This window comes from Lingula anatina, chromosome 3, assembly GCF_051362555.1.
Source record: "Lingula anatina isolate TDL-2025a chromosome 3, LinAna3.0, whole genome shotgun sequence".
Lineage (NCBI taxonomy): Eukaryota > Metazoa > Brachiopoda > Lingulata > Lingulida > Lingulidae > Lingula > Lingula anatina.
Window position 1 is genome coordinate 31,836,493 of NC_141769.1, and position 27,697 is coordinate 31,864,189.

At 36.3% G+C, this 27,697-nt stretch overlaps 2 protein-coding genes and 1 long non-coding RNA gene across 3 annotated transcripts; 2 read left to right on the forward strand and 1 right to left on the reverse strand.

Annotated features, from left to right (window-relative positions):
• Positions 1–2,382: 2,382 nt before the first annotated feature.
• On the forward strand, positions 2,383–3,660 carry LOC147763243 (uncharacterized). The gene is made up of 2 exons (XM_087009583.1): positions 2,383–2,748; positions 3,438–3,660. Exon 1 carries the CDS (start codon positions 2,474–2,476, stop codon positions 2,732–2,734), a length of 261 nt encoding a protein of 86 aa, XP_086865709.1. The 5' UTR covers positions 2,383–2,473; the 3' UTR covers positions 2,735–2,748; positions 3,438–3,660.
• A 3,325-nt stretch (positions 3,661–6,985) lies between these two features.
• Positions 6,986–8,292, forward strand: LOC147763244 (uncharacterized). Its single transcript, XR_015333574.1, has 2 exons — positions 6,986–7,368; positions 8,075–8,292. It is a non-coding gene; the product is annotated as an uncharacterized LOC147763244 (long non-coding RNA).
• Positions 8,293–20,160: 11,868 nt separating this feature from the next.
• On the reverse strand, positions 20,161–23,603 carry LOC106165820 (uncharacterized). Its single transcript, XM_024076337.2, has 3 exons — positions 23,367–23,603; positions 22,471–22,777; positions 20,161–21,719 (listed from the first exon to the last, which is right to left on the reverse strand). The coding sequence occupies exons 1-3, from the start codon at positions 23,406–23,408 to the stop codon at positions 21,349–21,351; spliced, it is 720 nt and encodes a 239-aa protein (XP_023932105.2). The 5' UTR covers positions 23,409–23,603; the 3' UTR covers positions 20,161–21,348.
• Positions 23,604–27,697: the final 4,094 nt, after the last annotated feature.

The following is a 27,697-nucleotide window of genomic DNA, read 5'->3' on the forward strand; positions in this document are numbered from 1 at the left end:
TTAATATTACTTCTAAATGAAAAAAAAAAAAACGAAATGTAAGGACAATTGTAATACAAGGCCGGAGGCCTACATATTTACAGAATAAACTCTTTATCATCATCAACATCATTTATTAGCGCGTCATATGCATAGAACACCCAGCAGGGCTTATAAGACACCTGTTATATACAATTTTTTCTTTCTCAGATTAAAAAAAAAAATAACAAAAAATTTAATAATTGCCTCAATTTTTTCCATTAAATCTTCTATGGAAATGTCATTTATATCATTTGTTTTGATACCCAACTTTTCATAAAATGCACACGTCTTTCCTCAATATAAGCAGTGCACCGAAGTAAGAATTGACTCCCATCTTCTGAATTTTTGTTTGCATAGTTGGCATATTCTTTCATTAATAGGCTTACATTAAAAGACAAAATGCATATTCGAAATTGAGTTAAAATCAACTTTTCTTTTCTGTTTAAATCTATGTATAAATATTATTCAGTTTTCATTTCTTTTTTTTTTTAATGTCATATATGTTCGAAGTGTCTGCCAAAATGTCTTTTCTCATTTAATTTGGAATTTTTCATAAAAAAACAGTTTTTAAATGTATTCTGTATCCACAATTTCTTTTCAAAATATGAATGTCCATTTTACAGAATCTGAAGATCTCCCTTACCTTGGAGCGCCAATTTTCCCCCAATTTATAATATTCAAAAAAATTTGTTTGACAAATCTTTCATTTTGGGCGAGTTCTAAATTATTCCAAAGTCTGAATATGTCCTACCATCTGCTAAATTTCAGTGGTATCCGTATTAAGTCACCATATGGAGAAATTTTTGGTGCAAATCGGTGAACTCCTAAATAGTATTTTAACGCTTTTCCATATTTTTCAAAACTTAAATTCAACATACAATTGTCAATTGTTACATAGAGATTTTTTACCATCGCATGATAATGCCAGTTGTTAAAAATCATTTAAAGACTATATTTGCATTGAACATTTGATCACTTGACAAAATGAGGGTTTCATTTGTTTTAAGACATAAAATTCTTGATATTTCGGGGGACTTAGAAAGAAAACGCCCATATCTTAAGAGTCATTTTACATAGTTCATTGTCTTTGACATGGAACCTTTGGTCTAAAAACAACGTCACCTTTTTAATGAGTGCACAAGAAATGGCCATTCACGCTTGATGCACAGTTTAAAATAATCATTTCTACTGGTACTTCCAAGCCTTTTTAAAAACCTCGCGTGCTGTTTACGACTGATTGTTTAAAAAAATCATTACAAAAATTGCACTGGAGACAGTCCCCGCTATCAAGATTTACTATCTGTTATAGAGGTGATTATCAAGTGATGTCGTGCCATGGCCAATTTCCAGTAGCTTTTACGGGTCACCTTCGTAGAAATTTGTCTCAAAGGTGAGTCGATAGTACCATACACGAGCGGACTGATAAGGCAAACATCATAATTCCGACATGATTACGGAACATTAGCCTTTTCAAACCCTGCATGCGGGTCTCAATTTTGATAGTTACCGTCGGTGAAGGCTAACAACGGTTTATACTTATGGTTTTGAACATGCAGTACTTAAAAAAAGCGATGTTTGAAGAATCGAATAGCTCGATACTCTTTTATTTTTGTTCGTTAGTCGAGACAGTAAAAATGGTGAGGGAACTGGATCAAAAATATCATATTACATTGCGTTTCTGCGACAACTCATACACAAGACGAGAATTGTAAGCAAGTGCGTCGTCACGATGAAACTTCTAGTTATCTTTGAACTCACCTCTTCCAAATGGAGTGAGATATCTGTAAATGAAATAACAAGTTATAGGTTGTCAATTAAAAAGAGAAGCGTCACTTTCTGTGACCTAAAATGAATAAAATGAGTTGTTTGCAGTTGTTTCTTGCGCATTTTTTGATTCTGGGGTTTTAACACGAGCGATACAGGGGTTATTAAAAGGGTATTGACCCTGCTGGGATAAGTGAAGATCTCAATCTACAGCAGATCACAGCATCCTGAACACCACTGTCATCTCTATATATCCATTAGTCAACACCCAGTGGATATATACAGTACACACAAAACTACAAACGTCTTTTTTTTCTCTTGGGCCTCAAGTCCTCAATTTTTTTTTTTTTTTTTTTTTTTTTTTTTGTCTTAGTTGCATTTTCAAAAGTCATTCATAGCTGGCATTAACAAAATGAAAAAATTATGCAACTAATACACGCACGCAAGAGGCATATAATCTTATCTCTGTATATCATTATTTCCTAGATACTGTATATCAAAGAACAACAATTGCTTTTGAATGGATTCACGCCCCATCATTAGAAAAAATGTGCTCTCGAGTCACGCAATCTGCTCTGTTATAAAAAACTGACATGTGTCACTGTCTCACTATCCACTCCAGCCTTTGTTTGGCAAACGTCCCAGATCCACTCCAGTGAGAGAGAAAGTCGCGCTGTCAACTTTGACCATGAAGGCCGTATTTTTGTTAGCTCTTATTGCCGTCTGCGTTGCCGTGACCATGGGCGCGGGATACGGCAGACGCTACGGTTATGGTGGCTACAGTGGTGGATACGGCGGATATCGTGGTGGCTACAGTGGTGGATACAGGAGAGGATATGGTGGATATGGTGGATACAGCAGAGGTTATGGTGGATACAGCAGAGGATATGGTGGATACAGTAGAGGATATGGCGGTTACAGTTACTATCCCACCGGCTATAAACATTAATACAACGGAGAAAGGTAAGTTGTTTTATGGCATTGCTTGATTTTTCCCTATTTCAAGAATGAAAATTATAGTATTAGTGAGTAATTATTTAAAAGATGTTTTAATAAAACAGGTACAGTATTCGGTCCGGAAAGTATACGTTTTGAATACAAATTACACGATTATTTATGTAATCCCACTTTGGTCCCTCCTGTTGGTCGGTGTACAGAGCACTTGTTCAGCTGAAGGTTTAAAAGAATCAGGGGGCTACCGCGGATTGGGGGGGGGGGCATGAAGCATGCACTTCCTGAGATTAAAATCATGGCGTCTATTTCAATCATCTGCACAAAGCTTAAACAGTATTATTGGTGCAAATGACCAACAAGACGGATCTTCATATTTTTATATTTTTATCAATCCCCACAGTCAACTTCTCATTAATCGTTCGTTCAAGAAAATGTATTGAGTCGATCCTTATTTATTTATTATTGATAAATTCATTTTTCATTCATCTATTTATTTTATATTGATTAATTTTACTTACATTACTTTATACTATTTTTAAATATTTCCTTCACTTATCTTCGTGCTTTTCTTTTCCATTTATTTGTCCATTATATTTTCGTTCGTTATTGTGCATGATTTTTCCAAAATCTCTCCCAAGATGTTTTTATTTTATTTTATTTATTTTTTTACAATTTTCTTGTACTCTTTTTTGTTTTAGCCATATTGACATACGCCACAAAAGCCATCAGTTCTTACAAACGACACTTCGAACCGTCACCAGTTTGTGAAGAAACCCCACGATCTACGGTCTACGATCATGCGTACGGCTCACTGATCAACGAAATTTCTCAATTCTTGACCTGGACAAGATTTGTCTAGAGAGTTTCTTGTAGCTTAACTTATTTTCGACAATAAAAACAAGTTTTGTGGCTTAAAACTGACTCGTCGTTTTCTCTTTATCTCGTTTCTCGTCACAGGAAAGATTATATTGGGGTGAGGAAGGGTGGGATAATAACTGAGAGAGCTTCCATTGAACATAATATAAATCTTCCATGGGCAGCGAGTTTGGGAGTGGGATTAACGGAAAGCACATTTTGTTTAGCGAGGTTGATGGCCCAGTAGTAAGTAAAAAGCCCATATATTGCTAATTAAAAATAAATTAAATAGAAAGCATATTACATTTTATAAATCGACAACAATCGTCGCGGAGGAGTTTGGAGGAATTTAGGTTATTTATTTTTATTTCTTTTTTTAAGATAACATATTACTCCTGAGTCTTAAAAAGTATTACCGTAAAGCGGTGCAATCCGTCTGTTTGTATCGTCGCGATCCAATGGTGCAGCGTCACAACGATGTATATTAAAGCGTTTATTTTCAGCAAAACAAGATCGCCCTTGACAATTAAGATAGATAGTAGGGTCAAAGTTTCAAGAGACTTTAATCTATCAAATTGCCCATAATTTTACTGACAATGTGGATATACCTGATGTGGGCTCTACTTCGTCATGTGTAATTTACATAACAGTAGAAAAGAGGTCATACAAATGTGTCAAGTATATTAATCAGTATCATTATTATTATTATTGTTGACAGCATCTAAGAGGATTCTGATATTTATATCGGCTCTCCCTCCGTGTCTAATGTTCCCATTCCTTTGCTACAATAAAAATAAAAAATAAAACGATTTTTCACTTTTTGAATTCCCAGTCATTTCTCATGGTTATTAGCCTCGTGTTCTCGAGTTTCGGTATCTTTTCTCCCTTACTCTGTACGAATATGTCAAGCGTACTAATCAGTATCATTATTATTATTATGATTTTTATTATTATCAACATTTAAGAGGATTTTGCTATCTATTTCGGCTCTCCTTCTTTGTGTCTAATGTTCCCTTTCCTTGATTACATTAAAAAATTGCATAGTAAAATGCTTTCTGACTTTATGAATTTCCCATGATATTCAGCCTCCTTGCGTCTTCTTGAGTTTAAATGTTTTTAAATCTTATCGTAAAAACAACATTACCTTGTACAAATTTATATATGAGACATCTGATACAATGAACATGGACTACAGCCTACTACAGTGATATTGAAAAACTACAGAAAATGCGCCAGACAAGCATAAATAATGAAGACGACCTTATGGGTAGGAAAACATCAAATCTAACGCTATTTCCCCTTCTTTTCTTCTGTTCCGAGTCTCCTGTACATATATAAATATACTGTATTATTATACTTGTAAAAGTCCTACGCTACGTGTTTTTTAATACGGTGGGCGTTTTGAATTGCATATCAGTAGATTCTCCATATTGTACCCTGCGACTTACGTCAGGCAAAACATACATTTTCCCATGGGCATTTTTCAGAACAGTCGACTAAAAAGGATAATTATAAATAGGATATGGTTTTGTTTGTAAAGTCATTGTACAAGTTGAATTTTCCACCCATTAAATACAAATAAAAAGCAGTTTTATCATTACGACATATTTTTTAGCAGTAACGCTGTTAAGATATCATTAAGTCTATCATAATATTGCCATAATAGGGCATGTGTCCTGTCAAAACATGAATATTGCCAAAATAAATACGTCTCAAAAATGTATTCTAACGATGACTACCAAATATAAGATATCGTCCACATTTTCACATTTTTTACTAAGTATTTTACCAAAATAATCATTTAGAATTTGAAACAAGCTTGAGAAATTTGACGCCTCAGAAGATCTGGCTTTGATGCATTTTTTTTTCAGAGTGGAAACGGATTTTTACGCGACCGCGTATTTGGCGAGGGTGACATTCAAAATTTTTTTTTTTTTATTTATTTTTTTTTTATTTATTTTTTTGTCACCCGCGTTTATTTTGGCATGACACATGGGCCGATAATAAGGTGACAATTGGAACAGCTTTGCAGGTCTAAAACAATATGAAATAATGTAGATTATGAATTTCTCCGTCACTGAATATGCTCATTTTGTGTTTATTTATGTCGTCATTCCATTATGAATGCAGCTGCGAACTCCGCATTACCCAATTATACCATCCACGTATTGTTGGGCAGTGATGCAACGAAGCGTTACTCGGGCGTGGTTAAGACGATCATGTTTTGTCTTGGTGCAACGGGAGTAAGCAAAGAGAGTGAAGCTGGCGCACGGACGCCGCTCGTTGCGCGTTACGACAGTCGTATCCGAGTAAATTTACGCCCTGTTGGTGCAACTGGGCCCTGGTGAAGATACCCATATTTTATACTATTTATTCGAATTTAGAGCACCCAGTCAAATCTCAGAAATTTGATGGTCCAAAGAGGTAAACCAATGTCCATAAAATCAAAAAGACGCAACCAAATCTCACCAAATTTACACACAATTAGCACCAACATGTGCTCGTTAAGTGCCGCGTGTCAAATAGCGTGCGTTTTTACCGCGTACTACAACAAGGGCAAGAATTCCTTTTGTAGATAGTTCCCCATTCATCCAGAAAAACTTGGTGAAATTGTTCCAGATTATTAGGGGGGTTCAATCTTCTCTGTTGCTAACACAAATTTATAACTCAATAGGGTATGCATTAGGGCTCAAAGAAGGATGTTCGATCCCCAGATTCCATTGCGTTTCTGCAACAAATCATTCACCAGACGAGAATTGTGAGCAAGTGCGTCGTCACGATGAAACCTCTAGTTATCTTTAAGTCACCCCTTCCTAATAGAGTGAGATTTCCGTTTATTAGTTATTAGTTGTCAATTTCAAGATGAGCGTCGTTCTCTGTGACCAAAAATGGATAAAATGAGTCATTTGTAGTCGTTGCGCATTTTTAAATTCTGGGGTTTTAACAAGAGCGATGCAGAGGTAATTAAAAGGGGTTGGATAAGTGCTGGGATAAGTGATCTCCATCAACAGTAAACACAGCATCCTGAATACCATTGTCTATTACACTATATATCCATTACCACTGAAGTCAACACTTAGTGGATAACGTTATAAAGTATACACGTAACTGCAAGTGTCTCTTTTCCTCTTGGGCCTTTCGTCTTTAAATTTTATTTTTTGTCTTAGTTGCATTTTCAAAGTCATTCATGGTTGGCATTAACAAAATGAAAAAATTATGCAACTAATACAAGTCACACGCAAGACACATATAATCATATCTCTTCTTATTGCCTAGATATATCAAAGCACAACAAAATTGCTTTTGAATGCATTCCCGCCCCATCATTAGAAAAAATGTACTTTCGAGTCACGCAACCTGCTCTGTTATAAAAGGCTTACATGTGCCACTGTCTCACTATCCACTCCAGCCTCTGTTTGGCATACGTTCCAGATCCACTCAAGTGAGAGAGAAAAAGTCGCGCTGTCAACTTTGACCATGAAGGCCGTATTTTTGTTAGCTCTTATTGCCGTCTGCGTTGCCATGGTCATGACCATGCCTGGAAAGTACGGTTATAGTGGTTACCGTAGCGGATACGGCGGCGCGTATCATGGTGGCTACAGAGGTGGATACGGCCGTAGATATGGTGGATATGGTGGATACAGCAGAGGATATGGTGGATACGGCAGAGGATACGGTGGATACGGTAGAAGATATGGTGGATACGGTAAAGGATATGGTGGATACCGTGGATAGATATTCCACCGGCTATAAACATTTTTACAACGGAGAAAGGTAAGTTGTTTTATGGTAGTGCTTTGATTTTTCACTTTTGCAAGAATGAAAATCTAAAATTAATCCGGGGGAAAATAGTGTCATAGTGATAATTATTTAAAAGATGTTTCAACAAAGAAGTTACAGGATTCGGTCCGGAAAGTATACGATTTGAATACAAAATAAACGATTATTTTCGTAATCCCACTTTCGTCCCCCTGTTGGTTGTCGTACAGAGCACTTGCTCATCTGAAATTTTACAAGGATCAGGGGCTACCGGGGATTGGGGGGGGGGGGGCATGAAGCACGCACTTCCTGAGATAAGAATTAAGCCGCCAATTTAAATCATTCTGCACAAAGCTTCAAAAACATTATTGGTGCAAATGACCAACAAGAAGGATCTTCATATCTTTATATTTTTATCAATCCCCACTGTCAACTTCTCATTAATCGTTCGTTCAAGAAAATGTATTGAGCCGATCCTTATTTATTTATTTATTATTGATTAATTCATTTTTATTCATCTATTTATTTCATATTTATTAATTTTACTAACATTACTTTGTACTATTTTAAAATACTTCCTTCGCGTATCTACGTGATTTTCTTTTCCGTTTATTTGTCCATTATATTTTCGTTCCTTATTTTGCATGATTTTGCCAATATCTCTCCCAAGATGTTTTGATTTCGTTTTTTTTACAATTCATGTATTCTTTTTTGTTTTTAGCCATATTGACATGCGCCACAAAAGCCATCAGTTCTTATAAACGACACTTCGAACCGTCACCAGTTTGTGAAGAAACCTCAATCCATCTACGCTCATGTGTACAGCTGACTGATCAATGACATTTCTAAGTTCATGATTTTGACGAGATTAGTCTAGAGAATTTACTGTAGCTTAACTTATTTTCGACAATAAATGCAAGTTTTGTGGCTTTAAACTGACACGTCGTTTTCTCTATATCTATAGATTATATATCAAAGAAAGCAGTTTGGGAGGGGAAGGGTGGGATAATCGCCGAGAGAGCCGAGTTTGGGAGTGGGATTAACGGAAAGCACATTTTGTTTAGAGAGGTTGATGGCCCAGTCGTAAGTAAAAAGTCCATATATATTGCTTATAAAAAATAAATCAAATAGAAAGCATATTACATTTCATAAAACGACAGCAATCGTGGTGGAGAAGTTTGGCGGAATATAGGTAATTTGTTTTTCTTTCTCTTTTTTAAGATAACATTACATCTGGTACTTAAAAAAGTATTACCGTAAAGCGGTGCAATCCGTCTGTTTGTATCGTCGCGAAACTAATGGTCGCGATGATGTATAAAGGTTTATTGGCATAAATTTAAATGACATTGCCCTAGAAAATCGTGGTTGTTGGATCTCAGTTACAATAATATCTGTGCTGTCATCATCATCAGAGGTTCTCTTCTCTTCAGAGACTGGGGCGAGCGTGGAGGATGTTTGTTACTTCCTCCAAGAAATCAGTTCATTTTTTTTTCGGTTCAATTTTAAATTTTTAAATTTCGACGGAGACACAGAGGTATGCGCCTGTGCATTTTTTACGATCATATGATATATTTAAAAACTACTTGTATACAATAATATTAAAAGTGCTGAAATTCATAAATATATGCCATTTAAACCATCTTTCATTATGTACGAAAAATGTCATATGATACAATAATTTCACACAAAAATGGCAATTTCCGTGATTATAATGAAAACATTGGAGCAACATATGACATTGAAAAATTGTCAACCTTTTAAAATATCTATGCAATGCCAGTCGCGAAATTAAGTTATTTTTAGATAGCTTGTTTTTAATAATAATAGCACACAACATATAAGGGTATAGACAAACTACCATAATAAATGTTGTGATCTCTATACTATTGAGAGAGTCAATAGTTACCACGTGTGGGGCACGCTCGATCACCTCCCGGCCCTTGCCGTTCTTTGCTTCTGCCTTGTCAGTTACTGTTGTAGTGATCAAACCTGATAATTCAGATTCTGTCTTGCCTGCCTCAGTAATCAAACCCAATACTTGACATTTTGGTTGTCTTTGGAATAATTGCCAGATTTTAACCACGGTCTTTACAGCGGTATGCCGAACGGAGGAATTCCTCACACAAATGCCCAATTCGGCGCTGAAATAATACCCTGTAAATGTGGTAATACGAATTTAATTTCCTGTCTGCTTTATCACTGGCATCTGTAATATTTTATTTTTTTACCGCCGCATTTGAAAGTTATAGTACTTTTAAAAGTCCTTTGTTATTAATGCGGTGGGCCGTTTTGAATTGCATATCAGTAGCTTCTCCCTGCCATGCCCTGCTACTCGAGTTATTAGGCCTACGTCAGGCAAACCATGTATTTTCCCAAGAGAATTTTTCAGAACAGTCGACTTATTTTATATAGGATATGCTTTTGTTTGTAAAGTCATCCTACAATTTGAATTTTCCACCCATTAAATAGAAATGAAAAGCATTTTTGTCATTTACGACATTTTTTTGCAGTAACGCTATTAAAATTTCATTAAGTCTATCATAATATTGCCATAATAGGGCATGTGTCCTGTCAAAACATGAACGTTGCCAAAATAAATACTTCTCAAAAATGTATTCTAACGATGACTACCAAATATAAGATATCGTTCACATTTTTTTACCAAAGGGGACACCAAAATAATCATTTAGAATTTAAAACACAAGCTTGAGAAGAAATTTTGATGCATTTTTTTTCAGAGTGGAAACGGACCGCGTATTTGGCGAGGGTGACATTCAATTTTATTATTTATAACCCGCGTTTATTTTGGCATGACACATGGGCCGATAATAAGGTGACAATTGGAACAGCTTCGCAGGTCTAAATCAATATGGAATAATGTAGATTATGAATTTATCCGTCACTGAATATGCTCATTTTGTGTTTATTTATGTCGTCATCCCATTATGAATGCAGCTGAGTACTCCGCATTGCCCAATTATACCATCCACGTATTGTTGGGCAGTGATGCAACGAAGCGTTAATCAGGCGTAGTTAAGACGATCATGTTTTGTCTTGGTGCAACGGGAGTAAGCAAGGAGAGTGAACCTGGCGCACGTACGCCGCGCGTTGCGGTTGACGACAGTAAATTTACGGCCTGTTGGTGCAACTCGGCCCTTTTATACTATTTATACTATTTATTTTGTTGGTGCAACTGGGCCCTTTTATACTATTTATTCGAATTTAGAGCGCCCAGTCAAATCTCAGAAATCTGATGGTCCACAGATGTAAAACAATGTCCATAAAATCAAAAAGACGCAACCAAATCTCACCAAATTTACTCACAATGTAGCATCAGCATGTGCTCGTTAAGTGCCGCGTGTGTTTCTACCGCGTACTTCAACAAGGGCAAAGATTTCCTTTTGTAGAAAGTTCCCCATTCGTCCAGAAAAACTTGGTGATATTGTTCCAGATTATTAGGGGGTTCAATCTTCTCTGTTGCTACCACAAATTTATGACTCAATAGGGTATGCATTAGGGCTCAAAGAAGGATGTTCGATCCTCTGATTCCATTGCGTTTCTGCAACAAATCATTCACCAGACGAGAATTGTGAGCAAGTGCGTCGTCACGATGAAACCTCTAGTTATCTTTAAGTCACATCTTCCAAATGGAGTGAGATTTCTGTTTAAATGAAACAACATGTTATTAGTTGTCAATTTTAAGATGAGCGTCACTCTCTTTGACCAAAAAATGAATACAATGAGTCCTTTGTAGGCGTTGCGCATTTTTAAATTCTGAGGTTTTAGCAAGAGCGATGCAGAGGTAATTAAAAGGGGTTGGATAAGTGACGGGATAAGTGAAGATCTCCATATACAGCAGATCACAGCACCCTGAACACCATTGTCATATCTGTATGTCCATTACTACTGAAGTCAACACCATGTGGATAGCGTATTAAAGTATACATGGAACTGCAAGTGTCTCTTTTCCTCTTGGGCCTTACGTCTTTAAATTCTATTTTTTGTCTTAGTTGCTTTTTTCCAATGAAACATATGCCATGCTGTTATTTAATTTGACGTGTAGTTCTCGTACAGATTTAGCAGTGACGGTATTTATAGAGTCATCAGCATGCATACATATCAATTTCTCCATTATCAATATGAAGTGGCATGTCATTAATGAAAATGATAAAAAAATTTCGATTTCCGTTTAAATGATTTTGTAAAGGGCAATTTGACTGCCTATGGCCTTGATTTCCACATTGCCAACAACGTACCTGCTGTGACCTACAAGGTTGGAAAGGATTCTGTCGACTTTGGATATTTAATCGACCCTCAAGCACACTCGTTCTTTCTTTTAAGGAATTCACTGCTTCCAACAATATGTCAATCTTACCTTGGGACTCGGAAGAAGATTGCTGTACCTTACATGTTATAGGAACTCTTCCTTTCTCTTCCAACATAATTGTTCGCGCTTCCACCAAAAGCTCATCAAAAGTTGCCCCGCTGTCATATCTGTGTCTCAACAATTGTCTTACTGTAGAAGAATAAAGACTATTGTAGAATTTCAATCTCAACATAGACTAAGTACCATCTTCGAAAACAGCAGGAGTTTTTTTTAGAGTCTACAAGCCCAAGCTGCTACACTTTAAGCTTTTGTCTGATAAGAAGCGTAAAACTGTTGTAAAATAACCCCTGAAGACAGAACATCACCATAGACATGATCAAATGTCGTCAAAATTTGATTAATATCAACTATCTCTCCAAGATTATATAGCGTTTCTGCTGCTGGACCCTTCACTGAACGTCTAATGGCATGTAGTAATACCGAATCTGAGTACAGTTAAATATTAAAAATAACAAGTATAGTAGGGCATTATTATTGTTCAGATGCTCAGCGCACAAACTTGGTTTCGAGACTGGTAGGTGGTATACTATCCCCAGAGATGAAAGAATATGTCTTTAAGCGAAACTTTGCCTTTCTTAGCTCTTTCTGATACCCTCCTTACATCTATTTTCTATTGCAATTTAAAATATTAATTGCCTCAACAGCAGCATAAAGCACTCACCGTATATCAGGTCTGAGTATATTCTTGACTACGGACATCTCAGATACCATATGATATGACATAGATTTTCGTTCGTCAACCCTTCAGGCACATTTGAAATAACCACACTTCTTGCACGAATAATAGACGACGCCATCATAAATTTCAAACAATTATCCAATCTCATCCAACGACTTACTGTCACACTCAACGTGCCACTTTCAAAAATAAGACCTTCAAAATAAACAACAAATGCAAAAAATATTTTATTTATTTGCAAAAATGCAAAAATAAAATGTCATCATTTTTTTTCACTTTCACACACACATATACAAAGCACATACATATTCAAACACACACACACACACACACACACACACACAAAAAAAAAAAACAATACAGACATGTAAGCAGGTGTGCACTTCCCAACTTTTTATATCAAGACCCTAATATCCCAGGCCCAGTAGGAAACCCAAATTACTTATGCACCTACCTCTTGTTATGGGCATTGAGTAGGACTTACCCAGCAGACAAACGACATTGATTCACCGTTGAATCAACGTTAATTTTGGTGGATCAACGTTGAATCAACGTAGAATCAATGTCGTTTGCCTGCTGGGTTAACTGTAAATTATACTGGCTTGGTTGCTTCAAAAAATCCGAAGTGCAGAAATCAATCTGTGCTTGCAGTTACTATCTCTGAAAATATAAACAACAACTATTAAAATAAAGTACACAACTATATACAGGAAGCACACAAAATTGAAATAATTCTAATTACTGGAACTATCATTTAGGTGTTGTCATCTTTACCTTGGAGAGAATTTACTGCCTGGCACTCTGTTGGCCGTTGTGGACGCGCTAACCGAAAGCTTTCATCATTGTAATAACCGGTCGGTCGGTTATTCAGGTTCTTAGATTACTTTTTTTTCACCAGGCAGGTATAGTTTTCTGCTACATGATTTATTCAATCGATTGTACAACTCGGGTCTCTCCTATATGTCTCTATACATCTCGATCTATCTCTCCCCCTCTGTGGCGCAGTCGCTACTTTTATACTCTATCTTAATTTACATTTTAAATTAACTTACATAACTGACATGCAACATGCCATGCCTATATACATTAAAAGTTAATTGTAGATACCTTTAAATTATATCTTGATTTACATTTTAAATGAACTTCTCTTAAACTGCCACATGTCATGCCTATATACATTTGAATAATTAAAACTTAAATATGCATATCTCAGTATGCAAATCTAGAAGACTATCAGTACTATTAATGGTTTACTACACATATCTCCCTTTTTTACAAAAAAAAAAAAAATTGAGGAACTTAATTTTTTTAAACCTATTTCACTGACACCTATCTATATACTGTAATTGATAGAATGTTAAGCTATAATACAAGGTACACATTCTAGTAAAATTTAACCAAGATTTAACAGTTTTGACAATAATAAAACACTTTTAGCTTCACATAAACCTTAAAGGAACTTAAACCAGGGCTTAACAGTTTCAAAGAATGAAACAAATTTAGTTTCACATAAACATTAAAGGACTTTTTAATGTACTTTAGCTTTGCGTAGACATCCACACCTATTTAAAAATAAAAAAATACTAGACTGCCTTACACCTTTTACTTAATCATTATATAGTACACGTTTAACAACATAAGAATTTATCCGTCACAAAGGGCATGCATTTAAAAAATCAGATGCAAATAAAGGAAAATGTGACGTATAATGTGCTTCACGTGCTGGATATCCCACATACCTCTTTAAATAGAAGATCCTTTCTTCAGGGGGTATACCTTTGCGTTCTATAAGCATCGAAAGCATGGAAAGAGGACTTCCATTCTAAATACTGCAGTGGATCTCCAGTAAAAACGCTGGGTTCTGGAATCGGTAATTTGTTGAGGTTCATGGAATCAGTCAGAGCTTTAACTAAAGTGCTCATATCTTGTAGCGTTGACGTAGGTGTAGCGGCGCTTGCATTCTGTGTGGTGTTAACGTGACTCCCACCATCGCTAGGCTCGGCCTGATCTCGACTCTCAGTTGTAGCGAATCACCGGTAGAGCGTTTGGCACTGGACACGTTTTCTTTCTTCTAAATATTCTGCCATTCTTTTTGTCACTTTCTGTTTTCGTTGACACCGTCTTACGATTTCCTCTGTCTCACTGTCTGCACTGTCTGTACTCTCGTGTACGTCCATGAACACTACTTGCCCGTTGAATAAGTACGGGAAGGGAGATAGCACCGTTGATCCCCACGGGAAGAGAGACTGCACCGTTGATCCCCTTGGGGAAGAGAGACTGCACCGGAGACAAGTTTTACTGTAGCTGCACTCAGTCAAGTCTCACATACTGACTGAATTGGTTTATTCTGTTTATTCCAAATTCAAACGCAAAACTGAAAGAAAATAAATAAAACAAAATAAATAACAGTAACAAAGTGTGACGTAAAATTTAAATGCAGAAAGACTGAACCAAATTAAAATACAAAAAAAAACTAAAATTATACTTAAATTACACGAAGTACTCACGATAGACAACGATAGAAAAACAATAGAAAAAGGACAGACAGAAACGTTGCAAAGATCTCAAGCCGGAGAAGTTTACGTTTGCGTTAAAATAGTTTACCTTGTCCCCGACTAATTGTGCTAATACTGTTATAAAAGGATAGACAGAAACATTGTAAAGACCCAAAGCCGTTAGTGTTGAAATAATTTACCTTGTCCCCCGACTAAGTGAGCTAATACACTGTGTCGTTAGATGTTTCCCTGTGTCGTTCCGTGTACGAAAGTGAAGTGAACACAAAGAAATAGAGAGAAAGCCTTATATATACTGGGAATGAGAACTGTTCAGTGCAGGGTGTGGTACAGGTATGTAACAGTGCGGTTAGGTAAGTGCAGTGGCCTGTAACGTTATAATTAGTAGAGAGAGAGAGAGAGAGAGAGAGAGAGAGAGAACAAAGGAGGGCAAAAGAGAAAGAACGGAAAATGCACTTCGCGTGAATAATTACTCAACAAAGGACTAACTCAAAAAGAAAATAAATAACAAAAAATATCGCAGGCAATTACAAGGCCATCGCATAAGATGAATTTTCCATCCATTAAATAGACATAAAAGCAGTTTTATCATTTACGACATATTTTTAGCAGTGACGCTGTTAAGATATAACTAGGTCTATCATATTGTTGCCAAGGACATGTGCCCTGTCAAAAAATGAACTTTGCCAAAATAAATGCGTCTCAGAAATGTATTCTAACGGTAACTACCAAATATAAGATATCGTTCACATTTTTTTTTACCAAAGAGAACATAGCTGCATTTTCCAACCGGTTGCAAAATGCGTGGCTACAAAGTGCGGCTCTGCAAGCGGCTTTTCCAAATACTGTTAGTGAGATTTTTAAATAGGCCCATTTCCGTATTTTTCATAATTGAATTCAACATACAATTGTCAATTGTTAGTTGATTGGCCATTGCATGATAACGCCAGTTATTCATAATCATTTAAAGACTATATTTGCATTGAACATTTGATCACTTGACAAAATGAGGGTCTCAGTTGTTTTAAGACATAAAATTCTTGATATTTCGGGGGACTTAGAAGAAAACGCCCATATCTTAAGAGTCATTTTTACATTGTTCATTGTCTTTGACATGGAACCTTTGGTCTAAAAACAACGTCATCTTTTTAATGAGTGCACAATAAATGGCCATTCATGCTTGATACATAGTTTAAAATCATCATTATTACTGGTACTTCCAAACCTTTTTCAAAAACTCGCGTGCTGTTTACGCATGATTGGTAAAAAAATACATTACAAAAATGTCATGGAAGACAATACCCGTTATCAGGATTTACTATCTGTTATGGAGGTGATTATCAAGTGATGTCGTGCCATGTCCAATTTTCTTTAGCTTTAACGAGTCACCTTCGTAGAAAATTGTCACAAAGGTGAGTCGATAGTACCATACACGAGCGGACTGATAACGCGAACATAATAATTACGACATGGATTACCGTCCATTAGCCTTTTTAAACCCTGCATGCAGGTCTGAATTTCGATAGTTACCGTCGGTGAAGGCTAACATCTGTTTATCCTTATGGTTTTCAACATGCAGTACTTAAAAAAACAATGGTTTAAGAGTCCAACTTTCGGTTTGAAGAACTGAATAGCCCGAAACTCTTCTTTTTGTCCGTTAGTCGAGACAGGCCGTCTGAACATAAAGGAAAGATGGTGAGAGAACTGGAACAAAAATACCCAATATTTTGCAGGTCGGAAAAAAAAGAAAAATACAGACAGGACAATTGTTGATTTTACTGTTGTTGTTCTTGTTTCTGTTTTAACATTAAAATGTGCCATTAGCCGTAGATGTTTAAATATATCATCAACTCAAGCATGTATCAAAAGTGCACCTTAAGATACGCAACACAAAACACACCCTTCTGAAAAAGACCTCCAACAGTGCGAAACAGCAATTGCACTAAACATCGAGAAGACAACACAGACATGAATGATGTGACCGTTTCTTCAGCTCTCATTCTGTTCTAGAGTTCTAGAGGACGCTGGAATGTTTGAATGTTTTTAAATCTTATCGTAAAAACAACATTACCTTGTACAAAATTATATATGCTACATTTGATACAATGAATATGGACCACAGCCTACTACGGTGATACTGAAAACTGCAGAAAATGCGCCAGACAAACATAAATAATGAATACAACCTTATGGGTAGGAAAACATCAAATCTAACGCCGTTTCCCCTTCTTTTCTTCTGTTCCGATTCTCCTGTACATTCTTATTTAGCGCTCATGTACATATATAAATATACTGTATTGTTATACTTGTAAAAGTCCTACGCTACATGTTTTTTAATACGGTGGGCGTTTTGAATTGCATATCAGTAGATTCTCCATATACCCTGCGGCTTGAGTCATTACGTCAGGCAAAACATACATTTTCCCAAGAGCAATTTTCAGAACAGTCGACTAAATAGGATAATTTTAAACGCCGGGCGTTGCGGTTTACGACAGTCCATGGTCCAAAGAGGTAAAACAATGTCCATAAAATTAAAAAGACGCAACCAAATCTCACCAAATTTACCCACAATTAGCATCAACATGTGCTCGTTAAGTGCCGCGTGTCAAATAGCGTGCGTTTCTACCGTGTACTTCAACAAGGGCAAGAATTTCCTTTTGTAGAAAGTTCCCCATTCATCCAGAAAAACTTGGTGAAATTGTTCCAGATTATTAGGGGGGTTCAATCTTCTCTGTTGCTACCACAAACTTATGACTCAATAGGGTATGCATCAGGGCTCAAAGAAGGATGTTCGATCCTCAGATTCCATTGCGTTTCTGCAACAAATCATTCACCAGACGAGAATTGTGAGCAAGTGCGTCGTCACGATGAAACCTCTAGTTATCTTTAAGTCACCCCTTCCTAATGGAGTGAGATTTCCGTTTAAATGAAATAAGTAATTAGTTGTCAATTTCAAGATGAGCGTCGTTCTCTGTGACCAAAAATGAATAAAATGGGTCGTTGGCGTTTAAATAAGAGCGATGCAGAGGTAATTAAAAGGGGTTGGATAAGTGATGGGATAAGTGAATTTCTCCATATACAGCAGATCACAGCACCCTGAACACCATTGTCATATCTGTATGTGCATTACTACTGAAGTCAACACCATGTGGATAACGCATTAAAGTAAACATGAAACTGCAAATGTCTCTTTTCCTCTTGGGCCTCTGGTCCTCATTTTTTTTTTTTTTATCTTAGTTGCATTTTCAAAAGTCATTCATGGTTGGCATTAACAAAATGAAAAAATTATGCAATTAATACAAGTCACATGCAGGACGCATATAATCATATCTCTTCTTTTCCTAGATATATCAAAGCACAACAATTGTTTCTGAATGGATTCCCGCCCAATCATTAGAAAAAATGTGCCATCGAGTCACGCAACCTGCTCTGTTATAAAAGACTTACATGTGCCACTGCCTCACTATCCACTCCAGCCTTTGTTTGGCATACGTCCCAGATCCACTCCAGTGAGAGAGAAAGTCGCGCTGTCAACTTTGACCATGAAGGCCGTATTTTTGTTAGCTCTTCTTGCCGTCTGCGTTGCCATGACCATGGGCATGGGATACGGCAGACGCTACGGCTCTGGAAGGTACGGTTATGGTGGCTACAGTGGTGGATACGGCGGATATCGTGGTGGTTACAGAGGTGGATACGGCGGTAGATATGGTGGATATGGTGGATACAGCAGAGGATATGGTGGATACAGCAGAGGATATGGTGGATACGGCGGTAGATATGGTGGATACGGTAAAGGATATGGTGGATACCGTGGATAGATATTCCACCGGCTATAAACATTTTTACAACGGAGAAAGGTAAGTTGTTTTATGGCAGTGCTTTGATTTTTCACTTTTGCAAGAATGAAAATCTATAATTAGTCCGGGAAAAATAGTGTCAATTATTTAAAAGATTTTTCAACAAAAGGAGGTTCAGTATTTGATCCGGAAAGTAAATGTTTTGAATGCAAATGACAGGATAATTTTTGTAATCCTGCTTTGATCCCTCCTGTTGGTCGGTGAATAGAGCACTTGCTCAGCTGATATTTTTACAAGGATCAGGGGGCTACCGGGGATTTGGGGGGGGGGGGGGGGGCATGAAGTCTGCACTTCCTGAGATAAGAATTAAGCCGTCCATTTAAATCATTCTGCACAAAGCTTAAAAAGCATTATTGGTGCAAACAGTCCACAAAACGGATGTGCATATATTTTTTTATATTTTTGATCAATGCCCACAGTCAACTTTTTATTTATCGTTCGTTCAAAATAATGTATGGAACCTAACTTAATTTATTTATTATTGATTAATTCATTTTTCATCAATGTATTAATTTATCATTGATTTATTTCACTTGCATTACTTAATACTATTTTAAAATATTTATATTTGATTTCCAGTCTATTTATCTATTCTCTTTTATTTATCATTCATATCCACAATGTACCTGCTTTTCTTTTCTATTTACTTGTTCATTATTTTTTCGTTCCTTATGTTGTATGAAAGGCGGAAACACAATACTTAATAATCATCAACAGATCGTGCGTTGTCAGTGAAAATTCATTTTATGATTACAGAGGAGAGTAGGAATTACAAATAACAAAAATGTTTTTGTAGGGGCGTTATATTGGTTCGTGTAGTCAGAATATGCCACGGACAACTATTTACAATTATTCATGAATCGTTTTTTATGTATCTTCAATATCTCCCCAAGATGTTTTGATTTCATTATTATTTTACAATTTTCGTGTACTCTTTTTTATTTTAGCCATATTGACATGCGCCACAAAATCCATTGGTCCTTAGAAACGACTCTGCGCACCGTGACCAGGTTGTGCAGAAAACCCAATCCATCTACGCTCATGTTAACAGCTGACAGATTTGTCTAGAGAATTTGCTGTAGCTTAACTTATTTTCGACAATAAATGCAAGTTTTGTGGCTTTAAACTGACTCGTCGTTTTTTCTTTATCTCCTTTCTCGTCACGGTATAGATTATATATATAGGCCTATATATATAAAACAGTTAGGAAGGGAAAGGGTGGGACAACGGAAAGCACATTTTGTTCAGCAGTAAGTAAAAACATCCATGTATTGCTAATAAAAAAAATAATCAAATTGAAAGCATATCACATATTATAAAACAACAACAACCCTCGCGGATTTCTCTTTTTTAAGATAACATTACACCTGGTACTTAAAAAGTATTACTGTAAAGCGGTGCAATCCGTCTATTTGCAACTACTGCGAACCAATGTTGACGACGATGTATAGACGTTTATTTGGATAAATTTCAATGACATTTTCCTAGAAAATCGGAAAATCGTGGTTGTTGGATCTCAGTAACAATAATATCTGTGCTGTCATCATCATCAGAGGTTCTCTTCTGTTCAGAGACCGGGGCGAACGTGGAAGATGCCTGTCACTTCTTCTAAGAAGGCTACTAAGTTCAGTTTTTTTATATATTCAAAAAATTAATATTTGTATACAAGAATATAAAAAGTGCTGTAATTAATAAATATAAGTCATTAAAACCATCTTTCATTATCTACGAGACACTTTATGTAGAATGTCATATGATACAATAATTCCACACAAAAATGACAATTTCCCTTATTTTAATGGAAACATTGGAGCAATTACTTGGAGTGTATATCTCTAATGACCTCACATGGAAGGTACATGTAGACAAAATCACTAAAAAAGCAATCAAAAGGATTTATTTCCTTAAGCACCTTAAGCGTGCAGGCCTTACAACTGATGACCTTGTAACTTATTACCAGACGGTCATAAGGCCAGTTTTGGAATATGCTGCCCCTGTCTGGCACTTTGGGTTAACAAATGAATTGACTGCCTTAGTAGAAAAGTCTCAAGAAAGAGCTCTTAAGATAATTTATCCTGAACTTGAATATGACGCTGCTTGTGAACATAGTAAACTTGAACTACTGGGTGAAAGACGGATCAATGCATGCAAAAAATTGTTTATTAGTATATCAAATGAACCGGATCATAGACTGCATTATCTTTTGCAACCCAAACAAAATGCCAAATATTCACTGAGGGAACAGGAAACTTTTAGAAGACCTAAAATTAAAACCAAACGATCAATGAGTGACTTTTTAACAAGTGCCATATACAAGTTTCAGAATTATCTGATAGACTTTTATTTCTTTGTTTAACCTTGCAATTTAGACATTTTGTTTTAAATTTGCTTACATATGTCTTTTAATATTCTTTTGTTCTTACTTACTAATGGTTTTATCCGACTGTGATACAATTATTGTAATTATCCAACCCTCGGGTTGCAAGTTTGGAAATAATAATTATAATAAATAATATAAATAACATACGACATTGAAAAATTGTCAACCTCTTAAAATATCTATGCAATGCAAGTTGCGAAATTTAAAGTTTCTTTCTTAGATAGCTTGTTTTTAATAGTAAGAACAAACAACATAATAGGGTAAAGACACACCATAATGAGTGTTACGATCTCTATCCTATTGGGAGAGTCAATTGTTACCACGTGTGGGACACGCTCGTTCACCTTGACGACCTTTGCTTCTGGCTTGTCGATTACAGCATTAGTGATCAAACCCGAAGATTCAGATTTTGGCTTGCTTGCCTCAGTAATCAAACCCGATACCTGAGATTTTGGTTGCCTGAGGAATGCTTTAACCGTGGTCTTTACAGCGGTATGCCGAATGGAGGAATTCCTCACACAAATGCCCAATTCGGCGCTGAAATAATACCCTGTAAAAGTGGTAATATAAATTACATTTAATTTCCCTCTTGATTTATATCAGTAGTTTCTCCATATCAAACCCTGCGACTTGAGTTATTACGTCAGGCAAACCATACATTTTCCCTAGAGCATTTATCAGAAATATGACAAAAGATCGATGATTTTTTTTTAAGGTCATTGTATTAGTTGAATTTTCCACCCATTAAATAGAAATAAAAGCAGTTTTATCATTACGACATATTTTTTTAAGCAGTGACGCTGTTAAGATATCATTAAGTCTATCATAATATTGCCAAAAAAATTGTCAAAACATGAACGTTGCAAAAATAAATACGTCTCAGAAATGTGTTCTAACGATAACTACCAAATATAAGATATCGTTCACATTTTTTTACCAAAGCGGGCGTCAAAAAAATCATTTAGAATTTAAAAAGCAAACTCGAGAAATCTGACGCCTCAAAAGATATGCATTTTTTCAGTGTTGAAATGGGTTTTTACGCGACCGCGTATTTCGCGACGATTACATTTAAATCATTCTCATGTCTGTGTGAATCCTTCGTTTGTTTCTATCCTTTTACGGTTATATTTCTTACTTCATATATTATTTAAATATGTTTTGAAATAAAAACCTTCCTGGACAAATTCCGATTTTTTTTTCGTTAATCGCTTATTTTTGCACACGCGTTTATTTTGGCATGACACATGGGCCGATAATTAGGTGACATAGGGAACAGCTTCATAGGTTTAAGAAAAATTTACCTTTTTTGCAACTACCACATTCTACGTCATGATATACGTCACAAGGCTTCAGAATCACGCTGTTTTCGTAACACGCGCTGCATGGGAGACAGTCGCGTGAATCAACGTAGTCGTAGGAAAATGTTTTCCCATCTTCACAAGGCGTACAAACCGTGTCATTGAAGCCAGAACACTCGACAAGGGTCCCATTACCTGGAGCACATCTGGTGCAGGGGACACATTTCCAGGCGTTTTCACCAACACTTTGTTTGAATTCGATAAATTCGTCACAGACCGGCTGGCTAATTAATGCAACGCATACCTGCACCTAAAATATTGCCAAGTAGTTCTAAGTTGGTAGTTAGATTTATGTGATTTACAGACAACTGTCTGACTTTTGGGATATGAGCGTGTCAAACTATGAAGTAAGGAAGAGATTACAACTGTAGAAACTGGTTTTTAGTAGGCCTAAAGCTGTCACGGGGTAATTATCTTTACCCCTACCTGATTCGGATAGCAATTTAGTGAGACTCCCCAAGGAGTTAGACCGATCCAGATGGATCGATCTAGGCATGGGAACCCAGACTAAGACCCCATGCCCAGAGATTAGATCGATCCACCTAGATCGACCTGACTCCCTGAAGTCTGGGGAATGCGCCCTAAGGCTGTATTCCCAGAGCTTTTAGATCGATCTATCCCCGCGGGGAGTCTCACTAGATAACTGTCAGATAATCCGGATAGGATCATTCCTTCCCAGTGGAAGGTTTGTTGAGGACAAGATAACGTCTTTCTCTTATTTTTCAAGTTGTTAATGAGAATCTGCGTGTCGCTGCCTTTTTCATTAATCCATTTTACTGATTTCTGACAGCTTAAGTAAGTGCTTTTTAGTGCATTTTTAAACAAAATGACGTACTTACGACAACCAATAGTGTGCAAATGAAATCAAGATAGCCATCCATGTTTCAGTTGCTTCCCATGCAGGGACGGTACTCTCGCCTGTAAGCATGTGCTATTTCAACAGGACTGCAGTTTTACAAACAATTCTGTGTCATTTCTTCCAAGACAAATAACAATAAGCTAAACTTTGAACGGGTCGATTATATCCTCGAGATAACATGTACCTACATGAATATGAAGTGTAGGTACATGTTATCTCCTCGGTGTAGGTCCCAATTTTGCTATAAATGTCAAGGTTGATTTTAGAATCCAAATGATTATAGCAATATATATTTTTACATATTTACTTTATGCTGCTTTATGCTACTTTTTTACCTTTTGGTAGTCGTTACAGATCCCTTTTTTCAGAGCTCAAGAAATTATCATCTTCTTTACTAATTATATCTCCTTCACATATTACATATTCTTAACCAAGCATCATATTAGCCTAAAACTTTGTTTAATTTATCAAATTACTGAATTCAAGTAAGGGCCCATTAACCGAAAATATAACTTCTAGAGCTAATACACATATCCTTTTTTTAAAATAGTTATCAAAATATTAAAAAAGCAAATACAATGTACACAGGTCCCCACAGATTACAACAATATTGTGTTTTATCAGAAAGCCCCCCCCCCCCCCCCCCCCACACACACACACAGAAATTAGTCCTAATCTATGTTTATTTTACCACAGATACCAATTTTAAAAAATTAACAGATACCACCCATACCATGCGGCGGAAACGAATGTCGTTTGACAAGGGTGCTAGTCTATTGATTTCCCAGGCACATTAAGTAATTTTATAAGCTCAGATGTAAGGAATAGGTGAAAATTGACGGTTTATTCGATATGCTTTTCACATTTTTCGAAATCTTTCCTCTAGATGCAGGAAATTTGCGGCTTTTCCCCATGTTTACGAAAACCCAAAACATCAAAGTAAGAATAGAATATAAAAGAGCCCAAAACTGCGCTTTCGTTCACATACAGTCTTACTGTTTAAAGCAGAATGGCTCGATGTGGTAGGGAATACAGGAGAGAAAATTTTGATTGTTGACAGGAATCGGTACCAAAGAGATCGCACAACATATTGTCTACATCAACCAGTGGCGGATTAAGAGTGGGGGTCAGGGGGGTCCTGCCCCCCCCCCCCCTCGATTTCTAAAAAAATCCACCAATTGTCCCCTCTTAAAATTAGAATTTTGACTAGCTGAATCATACTTCTAAGCTGTACCAAATGGCACCGTCCGTCCTCTAAAATGCCAAAATGTTTTGGGACACTGTAGCGGGCCCCGGGCCCCATGCCAAGGGGGATGAGGGTAGGCTTTGCATCCACCCCCCCCTTTCAAATAATCCTGGATCCGCCTGATCAACGGTAAGTATCCAATTACAGTTTAACGAAAATATAAATCAAAGAAGAGTATTAATAAAATAAGGAAAAAACAAATTACATTGTGTTGAAAACATCCAATTTTATTTTATAAATTTAAAACATTTTTATAAAAATACAAAAAAACTTTTTATACATTTCCTTTTTGGTGAACTTGATTATACATCATGCAATAATTACAAATTACAACCTATTTGCAGTATTTTCGATAGGGCTTTGTTTTCATTCCCACTAGTGATGTTTCCTTTTGAAATGAAATAATTCACACTGAAGGAAGGCGTACTAAGGGGTCCTCTACAAGGGTCTCTGGTATTATAGCAAAACCAGTTGACAATTTAGTAACAGATATCAGATTATGGGGATGCAGTATATTTTGAGTCTTTTTTACTTTTAAATTAAATAAAGTACCATAAAGTGCCTTTATGTGAACAAAAAAGGTTTAGAATAAATATGACAAAACTATGCACTATCTGCTTGGTAGATTTTACCTCTTTTGAACCACCCCATACTTACTCTTGAAACGGCAAACTACCGTACTTACCATCTCCTCCGTCTATTGCTGATTTGGTCTGAGGACAGCGAGGGGAAGGCAGGGGCTTTTAAAAAGGTCCATATAAATTGTTATCCAATTCAATGTATCCTCTTTCCTTTTCACCAGACCATTTCAGTGACAACTTAAGTATTTGTTTTTGTGCATTTCTGAAACCAAAATGCCTTACTAACCACAACTTACAAGGTGCAAGTAAAATGAACATAGTAGTCCATGATTCAGTTGCGTTGCATGTCGTCTTTTTCTTTTTTTTTTTTTCGGGACGGTACTCTCGACTGTAAGCATATGCTACCCCGGTATTCCGACAGGATACTGCAGTCTAAATAAGTCTCTGTCATTTCTTCTAAGATATTAAACAGTAAATTATTTCCTTGGCCGCATCACAAAGATGGCGCAAACCGAGATAACGTATGTAAAGCCTCTCTTCTGGTCTTCAAATCAAGTTCGGTCCCTTGGTTCTAAACTGTTTACCAGAGGCTCTGTTCTGGTCCTACACCTGTTAATGTCCATCATGACGTGTTCTAACGTGTTCCCCAAACGTGTCCTTGGCTGACTCTATATTATGGTCTCCAATATTTGAGGTTTAAAACTTTGAGAGGCTACCAAAAAACGTACGTAAACTGAATGTTGGAAAGAAATGCATTTCAATTATTTAAATTGTATTATATTTGCTATAATATATTCTCAGATTTTTTAAAGAACACAAAAGTTTTGCTGCGTGACTACCTTTAGGATGCCTAATACTACTAAAAAGTTTATGGCGTTCTCTGCTTCTTGTTTTCAAGACAGTTACATTCGTGGGTGATTGTGTGCATGTGTGTGTGTGTGGAGTGGGGGTGTACTCACTCACTCACTCGTTCTTTATTCCGTTTTAAGTTAGTATAAGCTCTTATTTTCATATGGACGCGTTTATTCCCGTGAATTTCCTAAATGTCCACTGGACTGTCCACTGGACTGTCAAGAACTATAGTGATTCAGAGCTTATATAGGCACAGTATAATGGATTTTTACTGCATACGTTTTATAAATCTATTAATACTGCAATTTATGTAAAGAGTTCCCTAGAACGCCGTTCTCCCTTGGGCAAAATTAAAGGCTAACATTCCCGTTTCAATTTACCACTTCAAGGGAAAGATTCAGAACAGCGCCAATACTAATTAGAGCTTTTAAGCAGATTGTTGGAAGATTGTGTTAATTCGTTACATCTAAGCTTTGTCAGGGATTAATTTTTGGTTGGGGTTATGGTTTATGTTTAGTTTAGTTTAGTTTAGTTTATTTCACTGTAACATATGCATCCACTTGTGTGGATGAAAATGACAATATGAATACAATTTATGTGTCGATTATAATTGGAATGCCTTTGATAATTTTATAACCAAGACTGTAATTTGCTATGTTTTATAACTGGAAGGAGACTGGAAGGATTCCTGTTTACATAAAAATTAACATACAATTAATAAAATTTTGGCTCAAAATATTACGCACAGACGAAAACAACCTACTCAAACAAGCATACCTAGATGAATTACATTATTACAATTTACTCACAACAAAAAGCCTGCCAAACCTGAACGATGATAACCTGTCATGGAGTGAAGGTATTATGAAACTCTTGTTTGAAAACGGATTTGGAGATGTATGGCTAAAACAGAATCCTGACATAAATTTCCTAAGTATGTTCAGAGAACGAATCATAAGTGGGTACATACAAAACTGGCACAGTGAGCTTGAAGACAAATCCAAATCCAGAGTATATTGCCAATTCAAAAATACATTCAAAAAAGAAAAATATTTAGACCTTCTTCACGATACTGATAAAAGAAAAAACCTAAGCCGTTTTCGCACCAGTGGGCATAAACTTCACATTGAAACAGGCAGATACAATAACACTCCTCGGACCGACAGAATATGCCATTACTGTTCTAAAGACAAAATTGAAGACGAAAAACACTTTCTCACAACATGCCCCCTATACAACGACCTGCGAACAATTTTATATAAGGTATTTACAAAACACGATACACATTTTGGCCTAAAAACAACGGATGAAAAATTTACTATAATTATGAAATGTCAAGAAAAAGAAACTCTTATTGCACTAGCTCAGTTTCTCTCCTCCGCTTTTGCTAGGAGGGATCTACAAGACAGTGCTGCACTCATCGGTAATTGAGTAATAGTAGTAATAGAAACTTTTTTAAATAGTAAATAAGTAAATATCCTTACTCATTGTGATTGTTTAATAACATATTCACAAAAATTGTATTCATATTGTCATTTTCATCCACACAAGTGGATGCATATGTTACAGTGAAATAAACTAAACTAAACTAAACTATAATTATGTGTGAGGACTCGCACCAGACACGGGCAT